This window comes from Oncorhynchus tshawytscha, linkage group LG16 (assembly GCF_018296145.1).
Source record: "Oncorhynchus tshawytscha isolate Ot180627B linkage group LG16, Otsh_v2.0, whole genome shotgun sequence".
Classification (NCBI taxonomy): domain Eukaryota; kingdom Metazoa; phylum Chordata; class Actinopteri; order Salmoniformes; family Salmonidae; genus Oncorhynchus; species Oncorhynchus tshawytscha.
The window spans coordinates 66,968,223-66,978,130 of NC_056444.1; the positions used below are offsets into that span (position 1 = coordinate 66,968,223).

The following is a 9,908-nucleotide window of genomic DNA, read 5'->3' on the forward strand; positions in this document are numbered from 1 at the left end:
AACCATGCTATTATGTGAAGACAGCACCCCATCATACCAACACATGACAATCATATTTCAACCCGCCAGGCGCGACAAAACTCAGAAATAACAATATAATTCATGCCTTACCTTTGAAGATCTTCTGTTGGCACTCCAATATGTCCCAGAAACATCACAAATGGTCCTTTTGTTTGATTAATTCCATCATTATATCCCCAAAATGTCAGTTTATTTGGCACATTTGATTCAGAAAAGCACCGGTTCCAACTCCCCCAAGATGACTACAAATTATCTAATATGTTACCTGTAAACTTGGTCCAACCTTTCCTTATCCAACTTTAGGTATTTTAAAACGTAAATAATAAATACAATTTAAGACTGGATAAACTGTGTTCAATAGCAGATAAAATTAAAGTTGAGCGAGCTTCAGGTCGCGCGCCCCAAACAAAACAGTCCACTTGGCTCAACACCCAGAAAGGAAAGGGCTACTTCTTCCTTTATCAAAAGAAAAACATTAACTCATTTCTAAAGACTGCTGGCATCTAGTGGAAGCTATAGGAACTGCAACCAGATGCCTCAAATCTAGTATCTCATAGAAAGCCAATTGAAAACAGTCATCTCAAACAAAAAAATTCCTGGATGGTTTATCCCCTGGGTTTCGCCTGCCAAATAAGTTCTGTTATACTCACATACATGATTTTAACAGTTTTAGAAACGTTTGTGTTTTCTATCTAAATCTACCAATTATATGCATATCACAGCTTCTGGGCCTGAGAAACAGGCAGTTTACTTTGGGCACGCTTTTCGTCCGGACGTGAAAACACCGCCCCCTAGCCCAAAGAGGTTAAAGGCACAGTCAATTTAGTGTATGTAAACTTCTGACCCACTGGAATTGTAATACTGTGAATTAAACATGAAATAATCTGTCTGTAAACAATTGTTGGAAAAATGACTTGTGTCAAGCACACAGTAGTGTTAACAAGAAATTTGTGGAGTGGTTGAAAAATGAGTTAATGACTCCAACCCAAGTGTATGTAAACTTCTGACTTCAACCTTATCTTCAAAGAAGCTTGGATCATCATCATTATTTGGACCGTATAGGTTAATAAGCCATATCTGTTTAATGTCCAATAACACATTTAAAATAATCCATCTACCTTGATCTGTTTGGACAATTTGCACATTTGGATCAAAATGACTGTTCATTAATACCACCCCTTTTGAATTTCTTTGCCAATGGGATAAATATATTTTGCTCCACCAGTCGTTTTTCCACAAAACCGAATCTAAAATGGTTGAGTTCCCTGTAAACAATATTATATTCCTTCTCTTTTAGCCAGGTAAATATTGATAGTCTTTTCTTATTATCTGCTAAGCCATTACAATTATAACTGGCCATCCTTACACCACCACTTAACATAATAAGACACGTTTCAATTATATTTATCTATACACGTTTGTAAACGTACCATTAAAAAAAGTAACATGATGTTTGAGTGTCTATATAGCTGTACCATGATATTTGCATTGCTAATAAGCAAACCTCCAATTGGTTCCCACTATTCCACCACTAAAAGACTCCCTCATCCCGAGTTGGGTTGTCATCCCAATGTCCGACAGACCACCCCCAACCCCCCGGATCCCATAGTCCTGGAGAGACCGGGATCCATCCATCGAAAAGAGCACACAGAGCCACCCATAGAACAGAAGCAGATCAACCGCCAAATGCATTTCCATTGCCCTCACCTCGATTTGTATTATATATAGCCTTTAAATATATTAAATCCTGTTTCTTATTTTCCATAATTAGTTATTAACATTTGTAGTAATGTAGGCAATTTATGCAAATGATTTTTACCTCCAGTCTCACCATTACCAAAATTACATTATGGCAAGCAATTATTATTTTAGCAAACAATTATTGTGAATCATCCTATATTGTCCCCAACATCTTCTACTCCCTCGCAACAGTTGTATAATACCAACACACTCAACCCTTTCCCCCACAACAACCAAAGACTCAGATTCTCAACTGTTACACCATCCCAGAGCCCACCTCAATAAAAGGTCTTGATTTACAAATGCATATACAGTTGCAGCGGTGTGAGAAGGCCTGCAAAGCTGTGCCCCAAAAATTAAAAAGGAGATTTTTTTAAAGGAGATTTTTTTAAACTGTCCTAGATGGAGGTCAGATTTCCTCCCTTACCCTGAAACACCCACAAGATGGTCCCCCGTAGTGACCATATTACCAAGCATCTCTGTGCAGCCAGACCTTTGATTTTGTGCCACAATTTGCCCCTTCTCTGAATGTCTGAGTGTGACCCCCCCTCCCCATGGGCTACTGCAGCTAGTGTTGCCAGCACTGCCACTGCCGAGGTGGGGGCACCCAACCAGAATCCCCACCGGCTAGGTACAAGTTCGTCAAGGTTCTCATTAGCAGCTTTAAGAATTTCCCTGTATATTATGCTCTCCCTTCAGGGGGCTTTGCAGGACCAACCCTGCCAAGCAGGCTCAGAATCTTGAGGGCGGTGCTGCTCTTGGTCTCTGACTGCATTTTGGCTGCATACAGGACGCTTACAGCAGGCCCATAAAACAGTTAGGGACTTTTCCTTAGTATCTGGGTCATTCAGATGGGTGTCTAGGGTATTGCATTGTGGACTAGTCCATCAATATAGGATCATAAATAAGTAAATAAGTAAATTATTATTATTTTTAAATCCCCATGACAGGACAATAAATAAAATATATTTTAAACACTGTTCCACCACGTTAGGACAATAAATAAATGTGTATAATTCATCATAAAATGTATATCCCACATCTGAGCAAAATTGAAAGCTCTCACAACCCCTGCTCACAGCAATACATTGGTTCTGGTATATGCAACTATTTCCTTTCTCACTCAACACCACACTTTCCCAAACACCCAAAGAAAACACCCCACACATACTGTACCTTCTGTTTACTGAGTTTATCTCCACCATGTTGAATTAGTACTTTTGTGTTCCAATTAGTTAAATTTGAAGATAAAAAAATATAGCTTTTCTGTTTGCTCCTTATTTGCCTCCTCTAAGAGAACTGTAATTTTTAAAATAGCCATGGAGTAGTCTGTCTCTGAACAACTGGTTATCAATATACATTTGAATGACAACGAGAGCTACGTGTTTCCCTTTCAATCTGTATTCCTTGAAAATTGGATATATAGAACTTTACCCCGCTCTACAATTTACTTCGGTAACTGGTCCTTCATGCCCATTTTCGTGCCAGCAAGTCTTTTACCCAGGCTTTTAACCATTATTTTATCGTTAAAGAAAGCAAATTTGACAACAAACGGGTGTTCATACCTCTGCCCGAAGCAGTGTTCACGTTCGAGTTGGATTTTGTCGATGGCTTCCCGTGGAATCTGAAGCGCTGTAAGGAGGAACTCAAACTACAGATTCAGGAACTTTTTTCTCTTGGATACCTGCAAGTACCAGATTCTCTGTCATGGATCTAGTCTTTATGTCAAGTAAGGCTTCTCTCAGAACGGTGTTTGCCTTTTTAAGTTCATTAACTTTGGTTTCAATCTTACTGTCCCTTTGAGCTCGTTTGTGTCTTTCTACAATGTTGCAGCTTTTTCATCACTCATCTCGAGGCTTGCCTTCAACTCTTATATCCTTACTGACTAGTTCAAATATATCCAGTTTATCATTTATTGATTTTAACATGTCAGTTTCGACCTTTACCATTCCCGGTGGTGAAAATATTAAAATTGTCTGTCTGTAGAAGAGTCACGTTTTCATTTTGAAATAGATTTCCTGTCTTATTCTGTCATGTTTGGCTGTTGCTTGTTTTCATAATATTTGTCAATACATTTCTCTAGTCTTATGATTTGTTTGGTGTTGTTATCCAGATTGAAGGTTATTACCCACCAGATTGTGTTCAGTCCACCATCTTGCCGCATCTGTACAGACAAGTTGACAGACATGATTAGAACATCTCTTCCTAGACATTCTGCCTAGACTCAGATCTTTCACTTAAAATGTATGCCAAGCAAAACAATGATTTCAGAGTTTTACAAACCTGCACAAGGACTACTTTTAACAATGTACACAACGATTTACAAAAACAGACTGAAAGAACTGTGCAGATGCAAAGTTTGTTCATAGAATTTCTGTCATATTTCCCTCAGTTTCTTACTTGACCACATTTTCCAAAAACTCTTAAAATCATACAAAAGATCTAGAAGAATTTAACAAGATTCCTGTATGTTCTACCTGGAACTGGTCAGTAATCCATATGGCAGTAAATACGAAAATATTATTTTAAAATCTGACTTAAATGGTTGGATAACATTTAGACATAACATAAATGTTGCAAGTACTGCATTAAAATCAAACAGCTAAACCTTCTAAGGTCTCACATACATATTTCAAAGCGCTTGCATACCACTGACACATTCAACGTCACACTTATTGAAGAAAGACGCAAAGTCCGCCGCGAGGAGTAGCAAGTAGGAGAGGAGGGGAAGGAGAGGAGGGGAAGAGATAGAGGGACACAGTTGGGGAGGAAGAGTAATGACTCTGATAACAGCAGTGAATCCATTTCATTATTAAGTGGAGACTACTCAATCGTTCTCATGATAGCACATTGGTTGTCAGTGACAAATATCAAAGCTAAGCAGGGCTTGGTTAAAATCCTGGATGGGAGACCAAAGGCATAGCTGTACAGTTGAAGTCAGAAGTTTACATACACTTAGGTTGGAGTCATTAAAACTAGTTTTCAACCACTCCAAAAATGTCTTGTTAACAAACGATCGTTTTGGCAAGTCGGTTAGGGCATCTATTTGGTGCAAGACAAGTCATTTCTCCAACAATTGTTTACAGAGAGATTATTTCACTTATAACTCACTATCACAATTCCAGTGGGTCAGAAGTTTACATAAACTAAGTTGACTGTGCCTTTAAACAGCTTGGAAAATTCCAGAAAATTATGTCACGGCTTTAGAAGCATTGTGATAGGCTAACTGACATCAGTTAAGTCAATTGGAGGTGTACCTGTGGATGTATTTCAAAGCCTACCTTCACACTCAGTGCCTCTTTGCTTAACAGCATGAGAAAATCAAAAGAAATCAGCCAAGACCTCAGACTTTTTTTGTTGTTGACCTCCACAAGTCTGGTTCATCCTTGGGAGCAAATGCCTGAAGGTATCACATTCATCTGTACAAATAATAGTCTGCAAGTATAAGCACCATGGTACCACGCAGCCATACCGCTCAGGAAGCAGGCACGTTCTGTCTCCTAGAGATGAACGTACTCTGGTGCGAAAAGTGCAAATCAATCCCAGAACAGCAAAGGACCTCATGAAGATGCTGGAGGAAACGGGTACAAAAGTATCTATAGCCACATAACCTGAAAGGCCTACAGTTTGCAGCTGCACATCGGGACAAAGATGGTACTTTTTGGAGAAATGTCCTCTGGTCTGATGAAACAAAAATAATAGAACTGTTTGGCCATAATGACCATCGTTATGTTTGGAGGAAAAGGGGGGGGGCTTGCAAGCAGAAGAACAACATCCCAACCGTGAAGCACGGGGGTGGCAGCATCATGTTGTGGGGGTGCTTTGCTGCCAGAGGGACTGGTGCACTTCACAAAATAGATGGCCTCATGAGGAAGGAAAATGATGTGGATATATTGAAGCAATATCTCAAGACATCAGTCAGGAAGTTAAAGCTTGGTCGCAAATGGGTCTTCCAAATGGACAATGACCCCAAGCATACTTCCAAAGTTGTGGCAAAATGGCTTAAGGACAACAAAGTCAAGGTATTGGAGTGGCCATCACATAATCACCCAATCCTATAGAAAAAGCATGTGCAAGCAAGGAGGCCTACAAACCTGACTCAGTTACACCAGCTCGGTCAGGAGGAATGCGCCAAAATTCACCCAACTTATTGTGGGAAGCTTGTGGATGGCTACCAGAACCCTTTGACCCAAGTCAAACAATTTAAAGGCAATGCTACTTGAGTGTATGTAAAATTCTGATCCACTGGGAATGTGATGAAAAATAAAAGCTGAAATAAATCACTCTGCTATTATCCTGACATTTCACATTCTTAAAATAAAAGGGGTGATCCTAACTGACCTAAGACAGGGAATTTTTACTAGGATTAAGTTAGTTAACAGTAACATCAGGGGTTGGAACCTGAACTATTTTCCATTAGTTTAGTTTTGAACGGAACCACAATTTTTTTCCCGTTCCACTCGTCCAACCAGCAAAATACATTTTGGTACCGGTTCAAAAAAAAAAAAGACAAAAAAAAAGGAAAAAAAGTTAATCGTTTCTTTCAGTTTCATTTTTTAAACCTGTGAAATCAAGTTTATATTTAGCTCATTAAATTACTTTACCCATCAGTTCAGATGGACAAACAACTACCTTGCCTGCTCTATCATGCATGTAAACAAGTGAAGCCTATAGCGCAAGATGCGACTGAGATTTTAGGGTGGGGAGAGAGCGAGAGAGGGTTCAGGAGTCTAGAAGCGCTGGGCATCTTGTTATGACATGCATTATCTGAATCAGGTCCACAGAATTATACCTAGGAGGAGCGGTTTCTAAGGAGAAACTTTGAATGTCCATTGAGCTAACTAGCTAGATCTACCAAGATAACAAGCTTGTGTGTGCAGAGCAGCACCAGAATGAAAAACACATCTTACATTTTGTAGTTAGTAAATCCAACGTATCCATACATATAGCATTGAAAAGGTTAATCTAGTCTTCTGTAGCTAATAAAAACATTTCCCATTTTCTGAATAACGCTTGAAACGTAAGTACAGTAGCCTATCCTTCGGAGGGGGAAGGGCCTAAAAACGCTCTGTCAAAGATTTGCAGCTTGCAGGTCAACACTGGAATAACTTTTGTCACAGATTGAGGGCTTTGCATTGGTGCTTTGTTGCGTTTTTTTGTGGGACTAGAAAAAACAGATTGTAAAATAACATTATTAACCGTTTCTCATGCTTTTAAAAGAACGGGTCTGTTCCGGAACAGTACGGATCACCTTCGTTCCTGTTCAGTTTCTGTTCATTGAAACTTATTTAATGTTCTGTTCCCTGAACTGGTTCCAACCTCTGACACATATACAAATACACTGACATAAGGCAAAATATATAAAGTCTTAGATACTAAATAGGATTGTTTGCACCATACAAGATTCTAATTTGTTTTTCATTATTATTTTCCATGTGGGATATCTGTTCCGAATTAAGACTCAAATATGTCTGCAGAAAGAATGGGGTGTCAGCTATGACATGACTCCTTGAGTTTGAAAACATCTATTTTGGTTATTGAACTAGAGTAAGTGAAGTGTCTTTACACCCGGTAACAGAATAGAGGAAACTGAATTTCCTCATGGGTACCTGTTCTGATTTGTATTCAGAATTGCATAATTATGGATATCAATGTAATTCTTTACATGGTGATTTATCCTAAATAGGTGATATATCCTAAATAATCCTATCGTGATTATGTACCAATAAAACATTGTGATATAAGATGGTATCGCCCCCTATTGGCCAACCAAATAAATGTTTATTTAATGAAAAATAAAACAAACAACCGTTGGGCTATAGCACAAAATTGAATGCTACAACTGGACGAATCATGACAAAATATAGTTGTTGAAAGCCTTGGCAGATGCTAATTGCAGACAAATCGTATTAAATATTCCTTTCTGGTGGAGGAGCTTAAGCATGGAACACGTGTGTGGCACGCACATGATGGAGCAGTGAGTCTGACGAGGAATGGTCTTAACATATTGAGTTAGGTTATACGTCATGGGCTGGATAGAAGCAGTCTACAGTCTTCAGAACTGGATAATAATTGCTTTATTTGGCCTAGGCATAGGCTAGACTTTCATTCTTGTTATTTTTTTAAAGCAGCAACTTTAGGACAACACCTGCTTAAGAGAATTTGACAGTAGGTCCAACCGGCCTCAACTGCAGACCACGTGTAACCATGCCAGCCCAGGATCTTCTTCACCTGGCACCCACCCGTAGTTGCTCCCCTGCCCAGTCATGTCAAATCCATAGATCAAGGCCTAATGAACTTATTTCAAATTAACTGATTTCCTTATATGAACTGTAACTCAGTAAAATCGTTGCAATTGTGTCATGTTGCATTTATATTTTTGTTCAGTATATTCTGGAGTGGACAGCATGCGCACGTAGCCTACTTTAAGTGACTAGTTTTACAATCTGATGAAAACATGCCTGGTTGTGTTCATGCCACATTAAACAAGGTAATACATGTTTTTACTATTGGGGCGATCAAAAAACGTAGTGCACGTGCAATGTGGTTTGTGACTACAATAATTTCCCATTGTAGCAAATTCCATTGAATAAATCCCATCAACTATTTTTCAGAAATCTTGTTACTGATTTGGTAACAGAATTTAGTTTAAATAACTTAATGATTAAACTAAAATGATACCAGTAAAACAGTCTAATTGACAGGTCTACCTTAATTGTTACTTATGTGAACTTTTATTACCTTCCCTCCTGAGACAAATTATAAAATATCTTAACGACCTGGGGTTTTTGTAACCAAATTACAGGCACAGGGCAATTTATCTTAAATTTACTGAAGACGGGAGAAGAAAAAAAACTACTAAATATAAGTGTTGATATTAATTAGCGGGGGTCGGTACTTAAAAGTACAACACAATATTTAATACCTTTTTTTGACTTTCTGGTACTGTTCTCTAAGACTCCTTTTCAATCTGTTTGACAAAGAACATATGACTTTGGACATACTTACGTTTTCCTGGACCAAACTAGAGTCCGAATGGCTTTGTAATTGGCAATTTCTTGCTCTCCTTTCCATCACGAAGAAATGTAGTCTACATACAAATGCAAGGGCTCCTGTGTTGTTATAGGCTCGTCAAACTAAACACACAAGGGAAACGTTAGAACGCTAGTTAGCTCGTATACTACTTACGTTTCACACTACCGTGAACGAAACAGGACACAACGTTGAACTTGCCTGTATATAGTAAATCGGGCTCAAACTCCCCTAACAACATGAAATCGCCTGTGTTTCCCCTGACATAAACGGCTACGTTTCAAACCTACGCCCTTGGGGGAATCCCCGCGGACATATATGTCGTCAGCCAAGTTAGGGAAGTTTGCAACAATAAGCCCCTCAGCACTCGTTTTTAATGTTGGTTGTGGAGTCATTCTATCTAAAAATATAAAAATAACATAGTCGCCTGTGCTTCTCCAGACATAACGGCTACGTTTCAAACTCATAAAAGGCTGACTACAACGGTCACGTCGCAAAATAAATTTTGAAATCTATGTTATTCAATTATTGCTTGCACCAACGAGCATCTACATTTCCAAGGACTAAAATAGAAAACAGTTATTTTTCTGACGCGATGCTGCAAGTCCTGCCTCTCCCATCTCCTCATTGGTTTATAGAAGCAGGAACCCACGTGCCATCTGCTCATTGGTTATACCCACATGGGTGACTGAAAGACGAATGAGGTCAGTGGCGGTAATGCACCTAATTTACGAAAGTTGCCAATAGTAATATAAAGTCAAGAGAAGAAAAAGCCTAGGAGGAGAGATGACTAGAAAAGATTTGGTTGGCCGTTTTATGCATGGATTAATTGTCTGAGTAGAGGACCTTGTGCATTTCAGGTAAAATAACAACGCAATGTTTATATTCCAGGACAAATTAGCTAGCAAGTGCAAGCTAGCTAGCTAAATTATTATAACCTTTTAATGCTTTTCGACCTGTCCCCAAATTAATATAATTGGTTCAGAGTTTGTTTTGATATTTTAACCTGCGCGTCGTGATCACGTTTGGTGTGGGCGGACAAAATACATTTATGCACGATGGCGCACGCACGCAGCCGGTTTGGGTTCCGTGTTACGCCCTTGGGGGAATCGCCG

General features: G+C 39.0%; 1 protein-coding gene across 4 annotated transcripts in view; it reads right to left on the reverse strand.

The window, feature by feature from the left end:
• The window catches only part of LOC112216158 (F-box only protein 6), a 33,579-nt gene extending 24,214 nt beyond the window's left edge, over nucleotides 1-9,365 (reverse strand). The window contains exons 1-3 of one of the 4 annotated variants that reach the window (XM_024375937.2): nucleotides 8,770-9,364; nucleotides 3,894-3,925; nucleotides 3,327-3,445 (exon numbers count right to left, since the gene is read on the reverse strand). Coding sequence is in view for 2 of the 4 variants with exons in the window: in XM_024375934.2 (XP_024231702.2) it covers nucleotides 8,770-8,835 (66 nt within the window). In the remaining 2 variants the exon portion in view is untranslated. Of the gene's footprint in view, nucleotides 1-3,326; nucleotides 3,446-3,893; nucleotides 3,926-8,769 lie in introns of all 4 variants that reach the window. The other 3 variants (XM_024375934.2, XM_024375936.2, XM_024375933.2) reach the window with 3 other exon arrangements.
• Nucleotides 9,366-9,908: the final 543 nt, after the last annotated feature.